The sequence below is a fragment of the Schistocerca cancellata genome, chromosome 4 (assembly GCF_023864275.1).
Source record: "Schistocerca cancellata isolate TAMUIC-IGC-003103 chromosome 4, iqSchCanc2.1, whole genome shotgun sequence".
In the NCBI taxonomy this organism is placed as follows: domain Eukaryota; kingdom Metazoa; phylum Arthropoda; class Insecta; order Orthoptera; family Acrididae; genus Schistocerca; species Schistocerca cancellata.
In genome coordinates this window covers 554,546,267-554,572,070 of record NC_064629.1, presented here as the reverse complement: position 1 = coordinate 554,572,070, position 25,804 = coordinate 554,546,267, and the positions used below count along the sequence as shown (strand labels likewise).

The 25,804-nt window shown below is 38.8% G+C and overlaps 1 protein-coding gene and 2 non-coding genes across 3 annotated transcripts in view; all 3 read right to left on the bottom strand.

Annotated features, from left to right (window-relative positions):
- Positions 1 to 25,804, bottom strand: part of LOC126185204 (hemicentin-1-like) — a 747,875-nt gene that overhangs the window by 222,662 nt on the left and 499,409 nt on the right. The window contains exons 37-40 of the mRNA XM_049928085.1: positions 25,404 to 25,588; positions 12,588 to 12,687; positions 4,306 to 4,427; positions 3,652 to 3,817 (exon numbers count right to left, since the gene is read on the bottom strand). Of these exons, the coding sequence (XP_049784042.1) occupies positions 3,652 to 3,817; positions 4,306 to 4,427; positions 12,588 to 12,687; positions 25,404 to 25,588 (573 nt within the window). The remainder of the gene's footprint in view (positions 1 to 3,651; positions 3,818 to 4,305; positions 4,428 to 12,587; positions 12,688 to 25,403; positions 25,589 to 25,804) is intronic.
- Positions 13,278 to 13,351, bottom strand: Trnaa-ugc (transfer RNA alanine (anticodon UGC)). The gene has a single exon. It is a non-coding gene; the product is annotated as a tRNA-Ala (tRNA).
- On the bottom strand, positions 13,700 to 13,773 carry Trnaa-ugc (transfer RNA alanine (anticodon UGC)). Its single transcript has one exon. It is a non-coding gene; the product is annotated as a tRNA-Ala (tRNA).

Below are 25,804 nucleotides of genomic sequence, written 5' to 3'. Positions count from 1 at the left end.
CAAGGAAGTGTTTTCTAGATCTAAAGAAAATGAAGGGTTGATTAGATGTTGGAGACATAAACGCTGGGCCTGCAAAGTGTGCGCTGGATGTCATATGGATGGAAACAACTTCAAATGGGAATTTTGTACATGAATTAATATTGTTTCTGAGTGGATAAACTGTGAATGAATCAGACTGAAATAGCAGCCCACTGTGTCACTGATTTCTCTATTAACATAATTAGGAATAATTAACGTTTTGTTGACCTTTTTTGTGCCAACAGTGTACTGCAACCCATTTCTTTCTCATTTGTATTATTGTTCTCCTAATAATAATCAACTGTGAAATAAAAAATATAAGCCTACCCATGTTTTAAATTAAACAGTATATTTGTGAATGGTGGCAAAAGGCTGGTCACTTTATTCCATTAGTTAGGGAAAAGTGGCCACTATGTAAGCTTTCAGAAAAACTTTTATATATCCTATAAAATGTACTTTTACCTTAGCTATAAATATTTGGTGTGATACTTTACAGTTTGTAGATTCGAGATGTATATCCAAGAAGCTTCTGTTAATAGCCATGGTTTCATGAAAATTCAGTTTCACTTAAATTTAGTGGATTATTTTTAGTGTTCACTTGGATGACTTCACACTTTTCATAATTCTTTTCCACCATATAGGTGTCTTGCCTAAATAATTTTTCAATTTTTTGTTATCATCTGATGACTTTACAAGACAGCAAATGATAGCAACATCTGCAAACAATCTAAGAGGACTGCTCAGATTGCCTCCTAAATCATTTATATACACTCCTGGAAATGGAAAAAAGAACACATTGACACCGGTGTGTCAGACCCACCATACTTGCTCCGGACACTCCGAGAGGGCTGTACAAGCAATGATCACACGCACGGCACAGCGGACACACCAGGAACCGCGGTGTTGGCCGTCGAATGGCGCTAGCTGCGCAGCATTTGTGCACCGCCGCCGTCAGTGTCAGCCAGTTTGCCGTGGCATACGGAGCTCCATCGCAGTCTTTAACACTGGTAGCATGCCGCGACAGCGTGGACGTGAACCGTATGTGCAGTTGACGGACTTTGAGCGAGGGCGTATAGTGGGCATGCGGGAGGCCGGGTGGACGTACCGCCGAATTGCTCAACACGTGGGGCGTGAGGTCTCCACAGTACATCGATGTTGTCGCCAGTGGTCGGCGGAAGGTGCACGTGCCCGTCGACCTGGGACCGGACCGCAGCGACGCACGGATGCACGCCAAGACCGTAGGATCCTACGCAGTGCCGTAGGGGACCGCACCGCCATGTCCCAGCAAATTAGGGACACTGTTGCTCCTGGGGTATCGGCGAGGACCATTCGCAACCGTCTCCATGAAGCTGGGCTACGGTCCCGCACACCGTTAGGCCGTCTTCCGCTCACGCCCCAACATCGTGCAGCCCGCCTCCAGTGGTGTCGCGACAGGCGTGAATGGAGGGACGAATGGAGACGTGTCGTCTTCAGCGATGAGAGTCACTTCTGCCTTGGTGCCAATGATGGTCGTATGCGTGTTTGGCGCCGTGCAGGTGAGCGCCACAATCAGGACTGCATACGACCGAGGCACACAGGGCCAACACCCGGCATCATGGTGTGGGGAGCGATCTCCTAAACTGGCCGTACACCACTGGTGATCATCGAGGGGACACTGAATAGTGCACGGTACATCCAAACCGTCATCGAACCCATCGTTCTACCATTCCTAGACCGGCAAGGGAGCTTGCTGTTCCAACAGGACAATGCACGTCCGCATGTATCCCGTGCCACCCAACGTGCTCTAGAAGGTGTAAGTCAACTACCCTGGCCAGCAAGATCTCCGGATCTGTCCCCCATTGAGCATGTTTGGGACTGGGTGAAGCGTCGTCTCACGCGGTCTGCACGTCCAGCACGAACGCTGGTCCAACTGAGGCGCCAGGTGGAAATGGCATGGCAAGCCGTTCCACAGGACTACATCCAGCATCTCTACGATCGTCTCCATGGGAGAATAGCAGCCTGCATTGCTTCGAAAGGTGGATATACACTGTACTAGTGCTGACATTGTGCATGCTCTGTTGCCTGTGTCTATGTGCCTGTGGTTCTGTCAGTGTGATCATGTGATGTATCTGACCCCAGGAATGTGTCAATAAAGTTTCCCCTTCCTGGGACAATGAATTCACGGTGTTCTTATTTCAATTTCCAGAAGTGTAGATCAGGAACAACAGAGTGCTTATAACACTTCCTAAGGGAATGCCAGATGTTGCTTGTGTTTTACTCGATGACTTCCCATCAATTATTACTATCTGTGACCTTTCTGACAGGAAATCGCAAATCCATTCATACGATTGATACAATGCTCCACAGTCACACTATTTAATTAGAAGTCATTTGTGAGGACTGGTACTCATTACTTCATGAGAATAAAGAGCTAGATGTGCATCGCAATGACATTTTCTGAATCCGTGTTGGCTATTTGTCAATAAATCATTTTATTCAAGGTGATTTATAATTTTTGGAGCACAGTATATGTTCAAAAATCCTACTGCAAATTAATGTTAGTGATATGGTCTGTAATTCAGTGGATTATTCCTATTTTCTTTCTTAGGTATTGGTATGGCTTACACAACTTTCCAGTCTTTGGGTATGGATCTTTCTACAAGCGAGTAGTTGCCTATGATTGCTAAGTATGGAGCTATTGTTTCTGCATACTCTGAAAGGAACCTGACTGGTATACAATGTGGACTGGAAGTCTTGCCTTTCTCAAGTGTTTTAAGCTGCTTTGCTAGACTGAGGATATCTGCTTCTAAGTTACTCATGTTGGCAGTTGTTGTTGATTCAAATTCTGGAGTACTTACTCTGCCTTCCTTTGTAAAGGAATTTTGGAAAACCATGTTTTGTAACTCTGCTTCAGTTGTGCTGCCATCAATAACATCAACTTTGTTATCATGCAGTGAAGGTGTTGATTGTGTCTTGCCATTGGTGTACTTTACATATGACTAGGATCTCTTTGGGTTTTCTACCAGATTGTGAGACATAGTTTTGTTGTGGAACCTATTAAAAGCATCTCACTTTGAAGTTCACACTAAATTTTGAGATTCTGTAAAACATTGCCAATCTTGGAGATTTTACAGTCTTTTAAATGTGGCCTGCCTTTTTTTGTTGCTTCTGCAACAGTGTTCTGACCTATTTTGTTTACTATGGGAGATAAGTATCATGTCTTATTAATTTATTTGGTAAAAGAACCAATTATTATTTTTTTTCAGATTGTCAAGTATAGCCTCCACCCATACTAACTCACAGGAAATATCTACTACAGTTTCACTACAAGGTAAACTACTTCTGACAGCAATAAACACTCCGTAACCAAGTGTATTTAATTTATCCTTTCTGAACATGGTTAGATCCTTTGTAAAAATTTTGGCTCAACTTATTTCTGGCATTAGCCTTCTTTCCATACCTATTATGATTTGATTCAGTGCTTTCTATTAGTTTTGGAGCACTGACTCTTTTCTAACACAGCTAGAACTGCTTACAACTAAATACTGATTCTTTCTATGTCTACCCTCTTCCTGTGTTCATTACACACCCTTTGAGGCCCTTTCTGCACTTTTGTGAGACCCTGTAACCTAGTATTATTTTTCTACAACTTACCTTCAACCTTTAGTTGGAAAGCCATCTGCTCATAGCCAGCTGGATTTTCAGCAATACAAGAATACAGGCCGACATCATCTTCTAATGCATACATCAAATGCAGTTGCTTGCCATCTGATGATATGTAAATATTTTCTGATGTCCCCGCAACAAGTGGTATACCATTCTGTGCACAGCAGCATTAAAGAGAGATGAAAGAATTCATGAATTATGCTGTTTATAAAGTACATTTAGTATGGTTAAGAATCAGCAACTTTTTATATGCACAATCCATCATGAAGATGCTTCAAAAGATGTTAATAAACTAGCTGCACATGTAGTTATAATACTGATTGAGAGACAGTAACGTCTACAACAAAATGTTTAATCAAGGACAGATGACTATACCAAAATTCTCTTTCATGGGGTAAGATATATAAATACAAACCAATTTGAAAGCAAAAACTGTAAAGAAAGTTTCTTTTGCAGTTATGACCAGAAGATAAGTAGTAGGGTAAAAATGGCAGTGAGAAGTAAATAAAATATTAGGCACTGTCTTCTGATCAAGACTTTTGTTTTGTTAATATTCAAAAATACACTGCAAACCTTGTATCACAAGATAAAAACAGCAATGTATTACATTTAATATGAACTCATGTTTTATTTTATGCTTACTTTATACCATGTGTAAGTTGGTGCAGGAGAACCATCTAATGCACACTTCAGAACTGTTCTCTGATGAAGTTTCACTGGATGGTTCTGGACAGTTGGTATTCCAGGAACAACTGATGGTGGCTCTGGCAAGAAGATTTGTCCAATACATAGTGGTATGTGATTACTAGGTAACTATTATAAACTTTATGAAAGAGAAGCAAAAATAGAGTTTCTAAATATATTTTGATGCAAAATACTGATCCAAAGATATTTTTAAATTAAAAACTGTTATAAAAATTCGCTATTGAATGCTATTTAATATATCTAAAAAATACACCCCTTGACTAACTATGCCACTATGGAAGAAATTTTCATTTAGCAAAAAATCATCTACTTCAAATACCCTATTATTTAATGAAATACAAAATTTGTTTTTATAAATACATAAAAATGAAAAGTGAACCCAGTAATGATTGGAAGACCAGACATATGCACAAAGAAAACTTAATAAATACAGTAGCTTTTTGAACAAGATATACCTGGAGGAAACAAGATTAGTCATGGTTTACGTAGGAAAGTCACACAGTACCTGAGGGGAGAAAAATGCAGAGCCAGGCTTCTTGTCTTGCATATGTGACCTTCCTCCTTAAATCATATATGGTTTTATTTCCTCCAGCTGTATTATCTCTTTCAATAGATGGAGAATGTCATTGTTACAAATTAAAATTATTTTTTGTTCTAGTAATTTTCTTCACTAAATGTGTGATAAAACTAAATCTGTGATGTTATGCTGTTTCCCACAGGTAAATGCAAATGGAACACTTTCAAAAATCATGTTGAGAACATGATCTGAACTACTTGATAACAATGTAAATGTCTGCAGCTCGTGGTCGTGCGGTAGCGTTCTCGCTTCCCACGCCCGGGTTCCCGGGTTCGATTCCCGGTGGCATCAGGGATTTTCTCTGCCTCGTGATGACTGGGTGTTGTGTGATGTTCTTAGGTTAGTTAGGTTTAAGTAGTTCTAAGTTCTAGGGGACTGATGACCATAGATGTTAAGTCCCATAGTGCTCAGAGCCATTTGAACAATTTTTTGAACAATGTAAATATTAGTATTTGAAGACTGGAAAATAATAATTTACATTTTTCCTTAGGGCTTATGGACAAACATTTACATTGTTCTGACACTGCAGGTAGTCTGTGGTGAGAGGTTGCGTTTGGCGGAGAGGTTGTGAAGAACAATGAAAGTGGAAGGGAACTAGAGGAGGAAGGATTAAGAGGGGGTGGGTGGGATAGACTGAATTCATGAATACCACGAGTGGAAACCTAATTCAGATGCAGACAGAATTAGCAGTGTGTTGCAAATGATAAAACAGAGTTTCAGGGAGGAATTTGGGTGGGAAAGTTTGGGGGGCTGAAAAAATAGTATAAAGGGAGAGGGTACATACTGAGGAACAGCGTCAGTGATGACTCATAGACTCACAATGCAAGGAACTGAAATCAGGGGATTAAGGAGAAGTACTTAGGCATAAGAAGCTGAGGAGTTGTGTTGGGTGTCAGGAGAGGAGATTATTATAGAACATAGAGTAGCTAGCAAAAGTTGAGGCTAGGGGATTACTGGGCAGAAAGATGTATTCTCAAGACAGCTTCCACATATGCAGTTCAGAGAAGTTTGTTTTGGGGATGATATTTCAGATGAATGGGTGTTGATGGTAATCATTGTGTGGTCCGTGGGTGGTCAGTCATGCCTTTGACCACAATTTACTGGAAATAACCCCTCTATAAAAAGCTATGCAATAGCTCAAGCAGCATTGGTGGTCCTGCTTCTGATGGGAAAGTATATACCTGTTACAGTATTGGAATAGTTTATCCTGGATGGTGCACAAGACAGGTCTGGCATATGGGTCTTTCACATACACATGACTCATGTGATTAGGCACTGGAAGGAGGACTGCCAAAATGACAGACCAGGATATTTCATAGCTTGGATTGTCAGTGGTGTACAATTTTGGGAGATGCGGGAAGGATTTTGGTGAAGATAACCCATAGTTCAGGGCACAATGAGATGTTTTTGATCTTTGGCAAAGGATAAGATTCAGTTACTGCAGTCCAAAGTGACAATCATTACTAACAGTATTATGAAAAGAATAGTTGCTACTCACCAGGCACACCAAAAAGATTGTGAGAAAGTGAGCTTTTGGCCAACAAGGCCTTCATTGAAAATAGACAAGATACCCACACACACTCATCCAAATACAACTCACACACACATAACCACAGTCTCTGGCTGCTGAAGGTAGACTGCAAACAGCAGTGGTGCTGCTTGCAGTCTAGCTTCATCAACCATAGACTGTGATGTGTGTGTGTGTGTGTGTGTGTGTGTGTGTGTGTGTGTGTGTGTGTGTATTGCCTATATTTGACCAAGGCCTTGTTGGCCAAAAGCTCACTTTCTGACAGTCTTTTTGGTATGCCTATTTGCGACTCAGCATCTGCACTATACAGTGAGTAACAACTATCATTTGCATAATACTGTTACATTCCACCCTGGATTTTCCATTGTTTAATGTAGTCATTACCAACAGGGTGATTTTTTGCAGATGATTAGGTGATTAATTGGTGTGGTTGGAGAATTACAATTATGCAGAGATATGGCATGGTGAATCTGTTTGTCTTCCAGTTTTGTTTTATTTCAGGATGGCAGGTGGCAGGGGGGTGGGTGGGTGAGTGGGAGGGGTGGGTGTGAGTGGGAAAATGCTATCCTGTGAAGACTTCTTTGGAAAGTTGTACAGCAACCTGGGGGAGTGATTGCTCATCTCTGTGGATGAGACATCGGTAAGTACAAAGCAGAACATTGTCAATTATAATGAACTACCCCTGTGACACATCATTTAGTTACATACTCCACCTGGCCTGATAAGATGTTCTAATCCTTTTCTACAATCATATTTTCCCCCATCCCCCAAATCAGCTTCCAACTGCTCACCACTTTACTCTTCGTATCTTACTTCTTAACATTCATAGTTCTGTTAAACTATGAGTTTTCGTATTCACTGTTCCCTTATTTCATCCATTCATTCACTCTTTCGCTATGTTCTGTAGCTTTCATCAAGAAGAAGAATCTTTACAGATGTGTCATAAGTCAAAATATACATTAACAAAAAACAAGTAACTCTTATAGTTGTAATCTTTATATTGCATTAATAATAATCTACCATTATTATGCTTTATGCTTTTCATGCTTATGTGGTCTAAATTTGTTTGAGTATATTAGAAAGAAAGCTGTTATTTTGAGGAAAAAAAATGAACTGCTACCTCCTGAGTTTCACTAGATGGCTGTTGTTTATTTCTATTAGTTACTTAATATTTGCTTCATTACAATGGTATGTGTAGCAACTATAAATCTATGTATTTGGGTAATTTGTGGAAACAGTGGCTATAAGACTTTTTTTTAAATTTTCATTTGAATTGGTACGGATTCCTCATTTCTTGTTTTATATTAGACAGGGGCTTATTGAATGTCTTCCTGCCAGAGTACTGACTCCATTCTGTACCATAAACAAGAAGGCAGAGTTCATATGAAAATTATTTTTGTCATCATGTATATCATAGATCAGCTAAAACTGATTTTTATAATAGGTAACAAAAACCTTTAAGAAGTATATGTACTGTGGAGTGAGTATAAGAATTTCAAGATCCCTAAAAAGGCTTCTGTAAGGTGTACAGTTACCTACTTTACACAATATTTTTACTACCTCCTTCCACTGAACAAACACCTTATTTACTTTAGTTGCGCTGCCCCAGAAAACAATTTAAATGACAGCAGGAAAGCTAAACACAAACAATCAACTTTAAGTTGATACAAAGAAAGACAATTCTAAGGATGTAACACACTGAAATAACCTTCTTGATTAGTTTATTTATGTGACAACTCAGTTTTAACTTCTTATACAGTATGGACCCAAATACTTTTGCAGAGAATTACTCCATTTTCGAAGTCTGATGATGCATCTAATTTCTTACTCATAAATTTTGATTAGTAAAGTAAACAGCCAATCAGTTATGGCTAGTGATGGGCTGTTTACTTTACTAATTGAAGTTTATGCACAGTTGCTGTTAACAGTCATGTTCAAGACTGTGGTTCCCCATAAACATTCTGGAAAGCTAACACCACTTAAATAATAAAAGAGATGGTGTCCTCTTTTCCTGGAAGGCCTGCACAAAACAATGGAACCACCAGGTAATTGAATGGAATATTTAGAAAACATTAACTTGTATAGTGAGTGTAATTTCACATTGGTCTGTACTACATAATAATAGAGCAAATAGGACAGACCCTCACAAGCAACACTTGAAACGTGCAAGCCAACACAAAAGGAAGGAAATTTGCTAGCTTTTCCAGTTATCCCTTGATGAGCTAGAGTTTTTACACACACACATGTTTTGGCAGATGGTAGGGGCGAAGCCAGGTGGGGTGGGTCAAAGGAGAGTGACGTGGGAAGCAGGGAGGAGGATTGGGGGTGAGTGGTTAGCAGCTCAGAGGGAGGCAGCTGGTTTGCCAGCTAGTAATGCAGCAGGGAGGAGTGGCAAGTACATGGGCTGGGCATGTAGTGCATGATTGTAGGGGCTGGTGGAGACCAACTGTAGGAGTTGGTGGGAGCTGGTGCATACCGAAGACAGTAGTGGGACTTGAAATGGGAAGGTGTGACAGGACAGAGGGAGGGGGAACAGTCAGCTGGAGGGTGTCGAGACAGTGGGTTACCTCAGAGCGAGGTCAGGATGATTATGGAAGTGGAGGATGTGTTTTAGGGATAACTCTAATCTGCATAGGTCAGAGAAGCTGGTGGTAGAAGGGAGAATCCACATGGTCCAGGTTGTGAAGCAGCCATGGAAACTGAGCATGTTGTGCTTAGCTGCATTTTATGCCACCAGTTGGTAAACATTTTTCTTGGTAACAGTTTGGTGGTGGACATTCATCCTGGTGCGCAGCAGGTTGGTAGTCATGCAGACATTAAAAGCTGTGTAGCATTTGCAGCAGAGTTAGTTTATGACATGGCTGCTTTCGCAGGTGGTCCAGCCTCAGAGGAGGAAGGATAAGCCTGTGACAGGACTGGAGTAGGAGGTGCTGGGTGGTTGGATTGGGCAGGTCTTGCATCTTTGTCTGGTGTGAGTGGAAGTGGTGGTGCACCAAAACTGCATCAAATGACTGCCTACAGTCAACTGCTGCCTGGAATGACTTGCAATTTTATGTGGCATCTACAAACACGTGTACCCAAGTGAGGAGAAAAAATCACATGAGTAGTGCTGTGTGAAAGAAATGCAAATCAAATAGGGACACAAACAAGATATATCTTGTTATTGGAAAGATTAGAAAAATGTCACTTATCCATAGAATTCAAAGAATTTCTGTCACTCTGCCTGTGGCAGAAAATCAGGTGGTCACATGAGTACTGTCCAATGCAGTATATATTTAAATTTGCATATAAAATATTCTAAATGCATCCTGATAACTGAAATTCTGTAATACTTTACTGAAATATGTATTTTAAAATACATTTTGGGGCAGCTCCAACATATAGCCTTAACTATGAGCCACACCTGCAGTGGTTGCTATTTGATAACAATAGTTGATGAATAGTAAAATTTCTCTGGCACTACTGATAAGTCACATAGCAGCCTCCATAAAATTTAGGACCAACAGATTCATCATCTGACTTGAGATTACGCCACAGAATAAGATGCCATTCTTAACTTAGCTTGCACAGCTGCACATGCAACTGCAGAAAATCAGAGACTTGTGGCTGGTTCATATAACTTATAGCACAAGCAGTTTTGATCTGGTGGTCATTAAACTGTATATGGTGTAGACCACACAAGGATATCACTAATAATAAATTATTTATAATGATAGAGCAATCAAACAAAATGTGAAGTTTTATAGTGGTATGGGCTTGTTTAACTACTCACTATAAGCACAGCATTTGATGGTGGCTACTACAGAAGGTATTATGCTTTGAGGCCAACCCGCTATTGAGGTCACACACACAAAGAGCAAAATTGGTCATTTCCTCTTTAAAGGAAACTTAATGGTTTTCACTTTAGGGAAATGACAGGAAATCTAAATGTGGATGGTCAGATGAAGGTTTTAACTACACTACTCAGTAATGGAAATCCATAGTCTTAATCTCCATGCCACAGCACTCATTGAAAACAAAATCTTCTGCTAGTACTTATTTTGCAAATTGATTTTCGACTGAAAAAGATATCACTATGATGTTAACTGAAGTATGCTTCTGCTTTCCCATGTCTTCTCAGCACAACATATTTGACATAATAACTTGCCATAACCATCAGCTACTCAATAACATATGGAATCACTTGGGAAGCTGCTTGCTCTTTGTATTTTTGTATTATCATCTCCTCCTGCCTCTCTGCAATGCTTCAGTCAGTGTTCTGTACACTGTCCATTCCCAGGAGATCATGGCCTGTCTACAGTGTTCTGTGAAAGTCCATTCTGATGATCAGTGTCTGGCATCCTGGGTAATTTCCATGTTCCAAGGGCTTGTGTGAGTTTTTAATGTCTTACCACAGAGCTCTCACCTTTTTTCTACTTTATGTCATTATTTTACTTTAAACATGATCACATCTCAATGCTGTATGTAAACTTGACAATAGGACCCAAGTACCTCAACTACTGCATGGAATAAGATTCTGATCAGTATGACTACTGTTGTACTCTGCTAATCTAGTGCCTATATGCTCCAACAACTGTTGTCATAGTAATGGCAGATTACCTCTAACAAAGTTGGAAGTGTGGGATAGTTCTTAAAAATTTAAACATCAGAGGACTCACCACTTTATACAATTGCTTACATGTTTGAAACACCTGTTTGTGATGGTTGTGGAGACTATTAATGCCAGAAGGTAAGGAAATGTGAACAGAGGTTTAAGGTCTCAGTGCCTTGCAGCTACAAAAATTAACTCTTATTTCAACTCTTATCACTACGACTAAGAACAGTTCTCACAGTACAGTCTTAAAGTGACTTTGTATTTGGTATCCGTGACATGTTTGACAATCTGGAAGTCCCATTGTATTTTGTCATCTCTGACATGGTTCACATTAAAAATAATCTGCTAAATTTAAAACAGATATTTTTCACAGACATTAGTTTTCATGTCACTTCTTATCAAATCACATAACTCACTATCTCATATTTAAAACCTATTTTGAAGATCCAGAAAAATTTTCATTATGCAGTGGAGTGTAAGCTTATTTGAAACTTCCTGGCAGAATGAAACTATGTGTTGGAGCAGGACTTCTATGTGGCTACTTTGAATACTGACTGAGCTATCGAAGTATGACACACAACCCACCCTCACAACTTTACTTCCACCAGTCCCGAAATTCCTATGTTCTTGCCTTCCAAACACGTGGGACTAGCATCCTGGAAGAAAATATAATGGGAAGATGTAGCTTAGTCACATCCAGGAGGTTGTTTCCCAAATGAATTTTCACTCTGTAGCAGAGAGAAGGTAGGAGATGAGGTGCTGGTGGAAGTAGCACTTGCTAATGAAAGGCAAAGGTCTTAGGTTTGAGACCTGGAACAGCACTCATTTTGAATTTGCCAGAGACTTTCAAATCTGCAAACACTCTGCTGAGAGTAAAAATTCATTCTGGAAACAGTCTCCCAGGCTGTGGCCAAGTCATGTATCCACAGTGTCCTTTCTTCCAAGAATAACAGTCCTGCAAGGTATCCAGGAGAACTTCCATAAAATTTGGAAGGTAGAAGATGAAGTACAGTTGCAAGTAAAGCTGTGAGGCTGGGCTGTGAGTTGTGCTTGGATAGCTCAGTCAGTACAGCACTTGCCCACAAAAGGTAAAGGTCCCAGGTTTGAGTGTCAGTCCAACACTTAGTTTTAATCTGCCAAGAAGTTTCAAAACTGACCATACACTGCCGCAGAGTGAAAATTCATTCTGGAAAAAATCCTCCAGCTTTGGCTAACCAATGTCTCTGCAGTATCCTTTGTTCCAAGAGTGCTAGTCCTGCAAGGAATGCAAGAGAACTCCTATTAAGTTTGGAAGGTAGGATGTGAGGTGTAAGTACAGTTGTGAGAGCAGATCGTGAGTTGTGCTTTGATAGCTCAGTTGGTAGAGTACTTGCACACAAATGCTATGACTCTCAGTCTGGCAGAAAATTTTTAATCTGTCAGGCAGTTGTATTTTTAAATTAACTGAATAGCCCTTGACAAATATTTACAGATATTGGTAAAAAAGGGAAAGAACTATTCATAGAATTACAGAAACTCACCTTGAATTTCCACATTAAATTTCTGCTCTGTTGTACCTGCCTTATTGATTGCTAAACAAGAATACTTTCCACCATGAGCTCTAGTGACATTAGGAATAACCTGAAATATTAAAAACAAAAATTTTCGTTACTACATTTAATTTTGTTTAGATAATGGCAAAGAATGTTCAAATATGTGTTAATTCCTAAGTGATCAAACTGCTGAGGTCATCGGTCACTAGACATACACACAACTTAAACTACCTTATGCTAAGAACAACACACACACCCATGCCTGAGGGAGGACTTGAACCTCCGGCGGGAGGAGCCATGCAATCCGTGACATGGCACCACAAACCAAGCAACCACTCCGCATGGCTAAATAATGGCAAATCATTTTGTGACACATGAGAAAAATTTGATCTAGCATTTAAAGATGGTGATGTATAGTATGAAATAATACTCTTCTTGAAAATGTAACAATGACTGGGCAAGCAAACTGAAATTATAACTGTTATTGGTCAAATGCTGAGCCTCAACTCCAGATAAAATTAAGTAATTGTCAGAGAAACAGTCTGAACTGAAAGCAAATTAGGACCAGAGAGGGAGGTGTTCTATTAACAACAAACAATAAATAAAATTACAGTGAAATGAATACCCCTAGCTGCATACAGGTGTTGATATAAGTCAACGGGGACAGTTGAAAATGTGTGCCCCAACTGGGACTCGAACCCAGGATCTCCTGCTTGCATGGCAGATGCTCTATCCATCTGAGCCACCAAGGACACAGAGGATAGTACAACTGCAGAGACTTATCTCTGGCACGCCTGCTCTGAGAGGCACATTCCGAACTTATTGTCCCACACTATATTCTTATTGCCCATGCCCATTATACTCATTACTTGCAGCTTTTTGCCAATTCCCGTAAGACTATGGGCCCTGTTTGTGCATCCGCACAGAAGGAGATGGTCAAATGGCCGGTGATCCTTAACTATTTGGTATCTGTTCTTTCGGACATATCTGAAAGATATCTCGGTGACCATGCAGCTCGTTAGAATGAAATTACAATGAAATGAATACCCCTAGCTGCCTACAGGCTTTGATATAAGTCAACGGGGACAGTTGAAAATGTGTGCCCCAACTGGGACTCGAACCCAGGATCTCCTGCTTGCATGGCAGATGCTCTATCCATCTGAGCCACCAAGGACACAGAGGATAGTACAACTGCAGGGACTTATCTCTGGCATGCCTCCCATGAGACTCACATTCCCAACATAAGGCTCACTGGCCATTTGACCATCTTCTTCTGTGCGGATGCACAAAAAGTGCCCAAACTCTTACGGGAATCGGCAAAAAGCTGTGAGTAATGAGTATAATTGGGAGGGGCACTAAGAATATAGTGCAGGACAATAAGTTGGGAAATGTGGGTCTCACAGGTGGTGTGACAGAGATAAGTCCCTGCAGTTACACTATCCTCTGTGTCTTCAGTGGCTCAGATGGATAGAGCATCTGCCATGTAAGTAGGGGATCCTAGCTTCGAGACCTGGTCAGGGCACACATTTTCAACTGTCCCCGTTGACTTATATCAATGCCTGTATGCAGCTAGGTGTATTCATTTTATTGTAATTTCATTCCAATGAGCTGCATGGTCACTGATGGTATCTGTTCTTTCGGACATGTCCGAAAGAACAGATACCATATTCACATATTTAAACAATAAATAATCTGGTGATAGTTACAAAGAGCTGAATATGATATTGGAGCAGTGCACACTGATTTATTTTGAATAGCATGAAAATCTAGGCAAGTTCAAAAACTGGTTTTATGGTTAAAGCTTATTTTGTTGGCTTTTTTTTAGTTCTGAATGTATTGTTGCATTTGACAGCCCTCTTTGTGACATGCAGTAAACACCCTTTACTGACCAAGTATCTCACATTTCAATGTTGTCATCTCCAGTCGTCTGCCCCTGGTAGCTGAGTGGTCAGCGCGACAGAATATCATACCTTACAGCCCAGGTTCGATTTCCGGTTGGGTTGGAAATTTTCTCCATTCAGGGACTGGGTGTTGTGTTGTTCTTATCATCATCATTTCATCCCCATCAACATGCAAGTTGCCAAAGTTGCATCAACTCGAAAGACTTGCACCAGGTGAACGGTCTACCCGACAGGAGGCCCTAACCACACGGCATTTCCATTTCCATCTCCAATCACCTGGTATCAAATGCAGTCTTAAAAATTTCTTCAATTTCCAATCACCCATTCCCAAGAAATAGGTTACAACTTACTGTTACCATACATGCAAACTTCTGCCAAAGCCTGGTGAAAAGGATGAATACTTAGAATATAATGCCACTAAGGCATTGTGATCATTAAATGTGGAGAACTTACTCAGTTGGCAACTGTTTTAGGAGAAAATTAGCTATGACATAATCAAAACTACCATCTCTGTACAAGCCCAGTGTGAGACAGCAAATTATAGAACCAGTACTTTGAATAACACATCACTGTCTCATTCAATCAAACTTTGAATGGATATAAACAATGTAGATTTTTACTAATTTTGATCCACCCCTTAAAATGATAACTTTAAAGTAATGAAGTAACATACATGATATTGTTAGCAAAATCTGATGTTGTTGTGAGTCTATAGTCCATGAAGATTGCAGTTATACTTATTTTTCACACATAATTGTCATGTGGTCAGACAGACCTCTCTGAGGATCTACACTGGGTAAACCCCTCTCACACTTTGGGAATAAATATGGAAAATCCATCAAATCTGAGAGATCATGATCTTATCCAACAATTCAGTCAGAGTAAACCAAATAAGTAAGAAATGTAATCTAGTGAAGACTGACAATATGTTCACACCAGATGTACCCTAAAAGTGGAGTCAATAAGTGTAATTAACAGTTACACGTGGAATTCATTCCATTGGCATTTGTATTCCACACTCAAGTATAAATTGCCAGGAAAAATGCAACACCCTCAAGGACTGTACTCAATGGCACCAGTGTATAATATGTGCGCAATGAACAATTGTGGTGTTAGTGATTCGTTTGTCATGGTCATTGGTGATCAGATAGTGCTGAAGGCCCATCTGTGTGCCCTCTGTCGTGACACTACATACAGTAACTGTGCTGAGTGCAGAGGTGAACAGTGTGTGAACTTTCAGTTTAGGGTACAACCATGCCCCGCTGAAGAGTATGTGCTCCTGTGGAACAACATCAGCAATTTGAACAAGGTCGCATTATGGGCCTGAGAGAAGCTGGACAGATGTATGACGGGTTGCTGCACATTGGGCACAATGTATCACTGGTGTGTCACTGCTTTCAGCAGTGTTCTGTGGAGCAGTAGAGGTCTGTAGAGCATATCCATGCCCATAGACCAGGTTCTGGAGATTGATGTAGTACATACACACATTCAGATTGACGCAGTGTGAGAGCAGCAGAAGGTGATCGAACATCATCCATGGAAGAAACTTGAGCATATGTTGCACCTGATGTGTCACCAAGGACCATTGGGAACTGTATGCTATCAGCAGGACTAAGATTATGTGTGGTCTAGGCAGGCTACCATTGACACCACCACAGCACCAAGCACGGCTATTCTGGTTTTGTGAAAGAGTCAACAGGAGAGTGAAATGACCCTCTGTTGTCTACAGTGATGAGAATAGGTTCTGTCTATATGCGAGTGATGGGTTTACATATGTACAGCATTGAAATGCTGAGCAGCCTATTCCAGAATGTATTCGTCCACAACACACAAGTCTCATCATGGTGTGGGAGGCCACCAGTTACAACTCACAGTCATATTTGGTATTTCTCCAGGGTAAAGTTACCAGTGCCTGATACATTGCATGGGTTGTTATCCCCATGCTACTACCATTTGTTTGACAGGAAAGTGATGCACGTTTTCAGCAGGACAATGCACATCCAAATATGTCTGCTGCAACTCAATGTGCTCATCATGGTGTACAACAACTGCTGTGGCCAGCAAGATCATCAGATCTCTCACCAGCTGAACACATATGGGACATGGTGAGGTGGGTAGTAGCTCATTCTCCAGACCCTGCATGAAAACTTCAAATTGCACCAAAAGGTGCATGGTGCTTGGGACAATCTGTCACAGAATGACACTGGGCACTTTTACAATCATTTTCGTGCAAGAATACATGCCTGCATTGCTTCCAGAAAGTGGGTGGGTGGGTGGGTTCAATATGTATTGATGTGACTGTTTGGCCCCCTTTACTGTGACTCGTGTGTTTCCTTTGGTCTGAATTTGTTAAAAAAGATGAACTACCTGCCACATCACTTGTCAATAAAATGGCATTGTCCTTGGAGTGTTGAATTTTTTTCTGGCAGTATATGAGAAGTTACTGTCACTACAATGTAAATTTCTGGCATGTCTCCTGTATGCAAAATGAATGGATTAAAAATGATTTGATTAGATGTACTTTTTGTTCCAGTAGATCCAGAAAGAGGAGATCCTCCTTATAGACCCTTGTAGATCATGTCAGACAACAATAATACACAAGGAAAATAAAAAGGTATGCTAACATACTTTTGACAAATCCAAAGTGAAATTGTTCTCCTGGATATGGAGTAAGTCAAAAGAATCTTAAACATACTGTTAATTTAAAAGGTAACAATAAACTTCTCACAAAACATGTAAATAAATGTACAACACACTGAGGTGAATGTAACAATTCATAGGCTACACAGCCACCCATTATCAAAGTCATTTTACAGTAGCTATGTACACCAATCACATTATGGCACTGAAGTTGTACAGATGTCAAATTGTATGTAATACTAGAAGTATTTGATACTATTAATAACATACACACATCACTCAAATCTGCTAAGAAGTATGTCTGGGGGCTAGCAGGAGTTGGCTACTAATAAATCCTTTAGGCTCCTCTTGAACTGATCTTCATTAGTAGTTAAACTTTTTATGGCTACTGTAAAGTTATTGAAAATGTGTGTTCCTGAATAATGGACACCTATTGCACCAAAATAAGTGTCTTTAAGTCCTAGTGAAGATATTCTAATTTCTAGTATCGATTCCATGAACTGAACTGTTGGTCTGAAGAAGAGATATATTTTTAATCATACATTTCATTAAGAAATAAATATATTGGGAAGCAGTAGTTAGTATGCACAGTTTCTTTCAAAGGCCTTTGGAGGACACTCTTGAATTCAAACCATAAATAATTTAAATTAAATGTTTTTGGACATGAAAAACTTAAGCTTAGCTTGAGGAGTTACCTTAAAAAGTGATCCCAAATGACATTATAGAATGAAAGTAAACAAGGTATGCTAGCTTTTTTATTTTTATATCGTGTACATCTGACGACATACACATTGTAAATGGAAATCTGTTTAGGTGCTTCAGTAGTTCTCTGGCATGTACCTTCCAGGTGAATTATTATCAAACTGCAATCTGAAGAATTTCTTCAGGTTTGTTTCCACCAGTAAGAGCATGCTCCTCAACCATATTAACGAGATTAACAGTAAGGGGAAGGGCAGCATCAGTTGAGAATTTTTAATCTGCTTATTGCAGATCGATTTCAGCTACTGTGTAGCTATCTTCATTGTGTTATATCCCTGTCATGATTTAACACTGTCAACTTCTTCCATCTGGTTGATCATATTTTAGGTATATACCGGAGGGAATCCTCTTACAAGTTCTAAACTGCATAGAGTGTGTGTATGTGTGTGTGTGTGTGTGTGTGTGTGTGTGTGTGTGTGTTTTAAATTTAGTAACAAAGAATTGAGAAGTAAAATTTTATTAATGTCCATGAGAATTTCATTAACTGATATTTCTTAGACAATACTTGATTCGCTATTTATTGCAATATTTGTAATACCTACAAACAGAAGAAAATTTGCACCTTGTAATGTTACTGATGAAAAGTCACTGACACACATAAGAAAAAGTAAGGGCCTTAAGATGGAACCTTGTGTGGAATCGCATGTAATTAGCTCCCAGTTTGATGATACCTGATAACTCAATACAGTCTGCTTTACTACTGACACCCTTTGTTTCCTGTCAGAGATATTCATTTTGTACCATTCTGCAGCATTTCTTGTTATACTATAACATTCTAATTTACTTAAAAGAATTTGTGAGTTACACAATCAAATTCCTTTGACAGATCACAAAATATTATAGTAGCCTGTAACTTACTGTCTGATGAATTAGGTACATTCTCACTGTATGTGTAGACAGTCTTCGCAATATTGGAACCTTTCAGGAATCCCAACTTTGACAATACATTGCTTGTAGTCAGATGGTTAAGCAAAATGAGGTAGCCCTGTGGTTAGCACACCAGACTCACATTCAGGAGGACAACGATTCAAATTCATGTTCAGCCATCCTGATTTAGATTTTCCATAATTTCCTTAAGTCACTTAGGGCAAATGTTGGTATGGTTCCTTTGAAAATCCGAGCTTGTGGTCCGACACTAATAAACTCACTGTCAACAAGACATTAAACATAATCTTCCTTCCTTTCCAGCATGTTTCAGCCTTTCAGAAAATGTTCCACTGATAAATGACTTAACATGTTACTAAATTCAGAAGCACATTCATAAATTAACTATGTTGATATTCATCATAACTGCTAGAATTTATTGATTTTACAGATTTTATGGTTTAGATTACTTCCACTGATGTAGTGAGGGTGATATTCATATTACTGAAGTTCTTTGTAATGGTTGGTCTGAGATATTTCATGGCAACTTACTGAACCTAACAACTCTATCTTTTCAGTAACAGTTATGAAATGCTTTTTAAATAGCTTTGCCACACTACACACATCTGTAACCAATGTACCATTTACTCTTAATGGTATCTGCTTTTTTCATGACTGGTTCTAACAGTCTCCTCTTTTAATATATCCAATACTCTCTTTATTTTTTGTCTGACATGATTGCCTTTTCTTGTAATGCATTTGCTTTGATGTCCATTTTACTATCTTTCATATTTTGCAGTGTCTTATAATGAGTTACAGTATCAATATCAGATCTGTTTTTGATTGACAGATACAGTTTCCTTTTCATTTCAGAAGATTCCTTTATTTGTAAGTAATCCATGGTTTCTTTGTTGACTTTGGTATGATCTGTGTTAGCTTTGCAGAAAACAGCTTTTAAATAATGTACGAGGGGTTTATTAATAAAAACATTGTATTTTTACTGATGTCATGAGCACTCTAGGCATCACTCCAATTCATGTCTTTGAGGATTCTCCTACAATAATCAATTTTTGACTTACTGACTATCCCCTTGAACTCATATTTAGTGGAATTTATCTCCTGATCAACATTAGCATTTAATAAAATAAACTCCCTATGAAGATATTATAAATGTTGATTTTTGAGCAATTAGCTATCTTAGATGGGAAGTTTACAGCAGGACTTAAGATGAATGATAATGTTACTGACTGAAATAAATTCTTACTACAAGAGTTTATGGAAAATTTACAGTAAACACACCAGCAACCAGTATTTTTTTTTTCATTTTATGATGTCACATAGGCCAAAAGAGCTTCAAGATGATATGTTAATACATTAAAATTATCTGTAGGTGTTTGGTATACCCTTCTACTTCTGTTGCACATGCTTCCACATCCTGCTCTAGATGAACTTTATGAATGTCTATGTTATTAAATTCATGACAGTTCATTATGACTGTGGCAACTCCTCCTTTTTCCAAAAATGGTGTAATTACAGGGAGAGAGGTCTGGACTGTATGGAGGGTGGCCGAAAACCTCAAATTTGAATTTCTGCAGGAGTGCCACGACTGTGTTGGTCATATGAGGCTTTGCATTGTTGTGGAGCAGAATGACCCCATGGGTGAGATAGCCTGGTTGTTTTGATTTGACAGCTTGGTGAAGGGTGGTCAAGGTTTGCGAGTAACACTGGGCATTCACTGTTGTCCCATGCTGCAGGAAGTGAATCAGAAGAGTCCCCCTTAAAAAGGCTCTGAGGGGCAAACGATTCATGTCGGACGATGACATCCAGCTGTATGTGTGGAACTGGTTAACATGAGACAGCCATTAACTGCCTTGTGTCACAATTGGACAAGTGTTTCAACAGCCTGGGTCAATACTTCTAACATACAGGTACTGGTTTCTGTAAATATGCATCCAGCTCATTTCTTTTTGAATGCCCCTTATAAAATAGGACCAGCCAGTTTACACTACACTATTCTACTGACATGAGAGCCATGTCTAGTATAATCCCAATTAAGGAGAGAATGACAGGAACCATAATCATATGTGACCCTGTGCCCAACATAAACAGCCATTAAAACTCTAAATCAACTCTTTTGACAGAAGAGTTGAAATGAGGACAGTCATGGTATCTCAGAACAGATATAAACTCAACACTGGTCTGTCTCTATGTTGATGCTAGCTTTACCAGGTCACACTATATATTGTAACGAGTGTCTCTGTCAACACTACTGTCCAGACCACCCACTATAATCACAGTGTCTTCTTTGGTAAAGTCTTTACCAAGTAATTCTAAATCCTCTATTACCTGACCCAGACCAGCACTAGTTTTAAAAGAATTGGTGACCTGGTATTCTGACCCTAGTTAATCCTGTAAAAATTGGCCTACACCTCTGTCATGAGAAGTACACAATAACAAAACTTTCTTTCTCTTTCAGACTTCCTTACATTGTTACTTTTGAACTTATAGTTGAAAGTCTGTTGTACCCTGTTTAAACCTACATCTGCCTGAGGCTCATCAGTTTCAAACTGGAGCAAGAGGTCAAGCTTACTTTTGATGTTCATCACAAAGCTGTCAGATGAAGTTCTAAGCCTGTTCCTTCTCCAAGGGCCTGGGTTGAGATTTCTACTGTAGTCAGGATGACAGAGCATGGAGTGTGGTGGAGAAGGCCAATCAGTGCACTGGACACTACTGCTACAACATTAGAGGAAAACGAATTTATTCTTTGAAGTTTATAAGTATTCTCTTGTGTGTCGGTGCCCAGTCTGGTGATGGTGCAGCACATGGTCTTGGAACTTGCTAACGCTGTCTCAGCAAACTGTGATGTCCTCTGCTCACTGATATCATGTTGCTGAGTTTACAATTCAAGCTCCTTGCTCATGTAAGGTGAGGCAATTTCTTCTGGGTTCATTCTGCTTTTGAAAATGTCAGCTTTCCACCCGCTCATCATTTTGATTGCAACACAGGCACTGGCCTGTCTTGTCCTGGCTTGGTGATGGTTGGAGAAGGCACTGAGAAAGTTTTACCTTTGTCCATAATACATTTCTCCTGTGTAACACTTCTGTTACCTGTTCCCACTTCCCATCCCTCTTTACCCTTCTCTCTTCTTAAGGTGTCAGTATCTTTCCTGGCTGCAATTTCCACCTCCTGTTCCACTATACTTTTTTCACTATCTCTACTGCATAAAATGTATGTCCTGAGAAGAATAAATCACATTAGGCATTTGAAAATCAAATCATGGGGACTTTGAGAGAAACACTATATATAGTGTGAAAAAAAATTCCAGAATAAGTAATTTTCTCAGATTCTTTTGTGAAAACTGGGAGAGGAAAAGCAGGCAAACAGTTGCTCACTACATTTTTGAGACCACTTTTTCTAACTGCTATCAACATGTGGAAAAACATTAGTTTTTATTCATCAATTACAAATATAATGCAATATAGGACTGATGAAATCCAAAAACAATTTTAACATCTTTCATGATCAGTGATCATACAATGAATGAGTGTTATGTTTTAAGGTCTGTAGAAAATTTATTACTACATTTGGACCTAAATGATTAATATCTGCTGCATTGGCCAGTACTCATGTGACCACCAGATTTTCTGCCACAAGCCAAGTGACAAAAATTCTTTGAAATCTATGGATAACTGACATTTTTCTAATCTGCCCTATAACACTATACATCTTGTTTGTGTCCGTTTTGATTTGCATTTATTTCACATAGCACTACTTGTGTGATTTTTTCACCTTACTTTGGTACATGTGTTAGTAGATGCCACATAAAATTGCAAGTTACTCCAGACAGCAGTTGACTGTACGCAGTTGTCTGATGCAGTTTTGGTGCGTGTGGTATTGAAAATTGAGAAAACTGAGTACTGTACAATGATTAAATTCTTCATAAAAGAAGGTTTAACACAGACCAGCATGCAAATGCTCATGGTGGCTCTTCATCTTCAATTTCCACCATGAAGAAATGGATGGCCAAATTTAAACATGGCCATGAAAGCACCCAAGATGATCTGTGTGAAGGACATCAAAAAGTGCAAGCACAACAGAAATCAACAAAGTGTATAACATGATTCTGGAAGACAGCATATAAAGGTGAGTGAAACTGCTAATGTGTTAGGCATATCAGAGAAATGTGTTCGTCACATCTTGCACCAGGAATTGAACACAAAAAAGCTTTTGCAAGATGGGTGCAATGTGTGCTCACTGTGGATCACAAACACATTCACACAACAATTTCTGGAAAGTGCTCCATGCATTTCAAGAAAAACAGAAGTGACTTTTTGTGTCAATACGTGACAGTGGATGTAACATGGAATCACCATTACTCATCTGAAACTGAACAGCTGTCTATGCAGTGGATAGAAACTGGATATTCAGCTCGAAAGAAGGCAAGGATGATGCCATTAATGGGAAAGAACATGGTGTCAGTGTTTTGAGATGTGGGAGAAATTTTGATAACTGACTTTCTTGAAGAAGGCAAAACCATAAGTGGAAAATACTACTTTCAACTTCTAATGAAACTGGACATAAGCATTTGTGACAACACACCCAGCTTAAAGAAGAAAAAAATCCATTTCCAGCAGGAAAATACACCTGCCCAAAAAAGTATCTTTGCAATGGGGAGATTGAGGGATTTGCATTAAGAAGCACAGTGACATTCACCTATTCCCCTTGGACTTCCATCTAATCTACTCTCAAAACTGAAGAAGTTCCTCACTGGTCAGTGCTTTTCACCCAGTCTAGAAGTCATTGTGGCTGTAGATGAGTACTTTGCAGCACATATAGAGAAACACTTTACATCTCATGTCATTTATATATTTTATGAATAACATTGCACAATCTCTGTTCATTTTAAGCACATCAGGCACTTTGTGTCTGCCTATTAAGAATGATATTATGGTACTATGCTCTGTTTGATAGGATATCTCCTAGCCAATTGAAGACCGGTATGTGTTTGAATGTTCCATATACACATATTTTGTTTACTAAATGGCAGTATGAAACTGTATTTAAGATTTTCTTGAAGTTATAATGGAAAATGTCAGTGGCACTCTCTTATATTCTAGTATACAACACGATACATACAACAAATTCACCATTCAATCCACTAACATTTTTCATACAATTCACACAAATTTAATTCTTTATTTTCATTTGCATCATGTCAGGTGTCAAGGTGAAATTTGTATGCATATGAATGTAAATATATGTGTAGAAGAGTTATGTTGGATGCAGAATCGTAATACTAAAAATTTATCGACCTAATTTTATGATCTTGAAAAATCAGTAATTATTATAATAATAATTATTATTATTTTCAGAATAGCTTATGCTAACAATTTTCAATGTAAAAGAATGAAAATACTAATTGTAAATAACCAAAGATAATGTTTTCTACATCTATCAGTCTCATTATCAACCAGTATCTTGCTGCATCTCTGTTCATTTTGCTTTTGGTGGGATTCTGTAGTTGTGTAGTCAGCTGCTGTGGTTTTAAGGTGGACATGCTTTTCAAAAAGATTTAGGTTTTCTCAAGTTTATGTACATTGTGAACTATTCTTCAAAGGAAGTTATTAAAAATGGAGAATCTCATCAGAAAAAGGCTTGCAATAATTCTTTCATAACATTACCACATACCAACAATTAAAACCCTAGATTTTTCTTCTAAAAGCAGGAAATAAACCTCAATGACATGCAGTGCCAATGGTGAACATTGTGTAATCTACGATCAAGAGAATAACATAAGTGAAAAAAAAAAATTGTAAACTTTGACTCTTTTTTCCCCTCAAGAAATTTCTAGTCATTTCTCTTATTTCTCTCTCAAGGTAGTGAGAACTATTTGAGCAAACCACAACACTATGAGCAACAGATAACTTTGTTCTCTTGACTGACTGTATATAGTAGCAAAACCTTTTAAGGTTTTTGAATTCACTGAATACATCTCACATAGCTTTCCTTATGGATGTTTCAACTTGTTTGAGTGTTTATATTTCAGTAAGGGCTCAGCTTCATTTGAATATGTTATAGAGCTCTCTCAGCACTCATAGTTCATTCTTAATATTGTTACTGAACCATGACAGGTCCTTCCAGTTTCTCACTATCTTACATGAATTACACTACGTCTAAGTTACTGCCAGAGATTCTCTGCATTCTCTTCCCCAGAACTAAATGTTTCTACTGATTGCTCAGGTAGTTTTCAATCCCTTATCTATTGCATTTAAGCAGATATATCTTTCTACTTTCTTAAAATTTTGCTTGACACCAGAAATCAATGATTGTTTAACTAATAATAAGTTTAAATTTTTTTCTGGTCAACAAGGAGGATTATTTACCTTTCTACAGTATGCAGATTCTTGTTGCAGTAAACGTTAAGTGTCCATGAAATATATTCTGGAGATTTCTTTCACTTAAAAAATGTCACAAGAAATTGATACCACAATGTAATTTAAAAAAATTAACAATGTGAGAAATATTTTTATATTGTCAATAATTATTACTATACAATGGGTGAATTGAACTGTTACAGCTGTTTGGCTAATGCAATTCCAAGCAGAATGTCATCTATTATGGTGGAAGATACTGTACATACCAAAATTGTATTCATCTCTCTTAGCTGCATTTGAGGCCAGTTAGATGGTGTGACTGGGGTGGATCCTTTGAACCACAAAATGTCCGGATGTGGATATCCTGACACACTGCAGTTCAGGATCAAATCATTGTTTGCTTTAACTTTGTACTCGGTTTCCTCTTCATTCTCAAGTGCAAGTGGTGGAACTAGAAATTGAAAGTTGGTATGTGAAGATAACCAAAAGTTTTGATACATGCTAAATTAGTTAGTAGCTTTGAGCAGCCACAGCCCACATAGGCATCATTTTCTGATGTACTGCTATGTTTCACAACTAGTTGCTTTAAATTCAAATAATGACCCATCCTTTCACTTGTCATGAATTAAGCAAATATGACAGTGATGAAACATGGTTTGGACTGGAA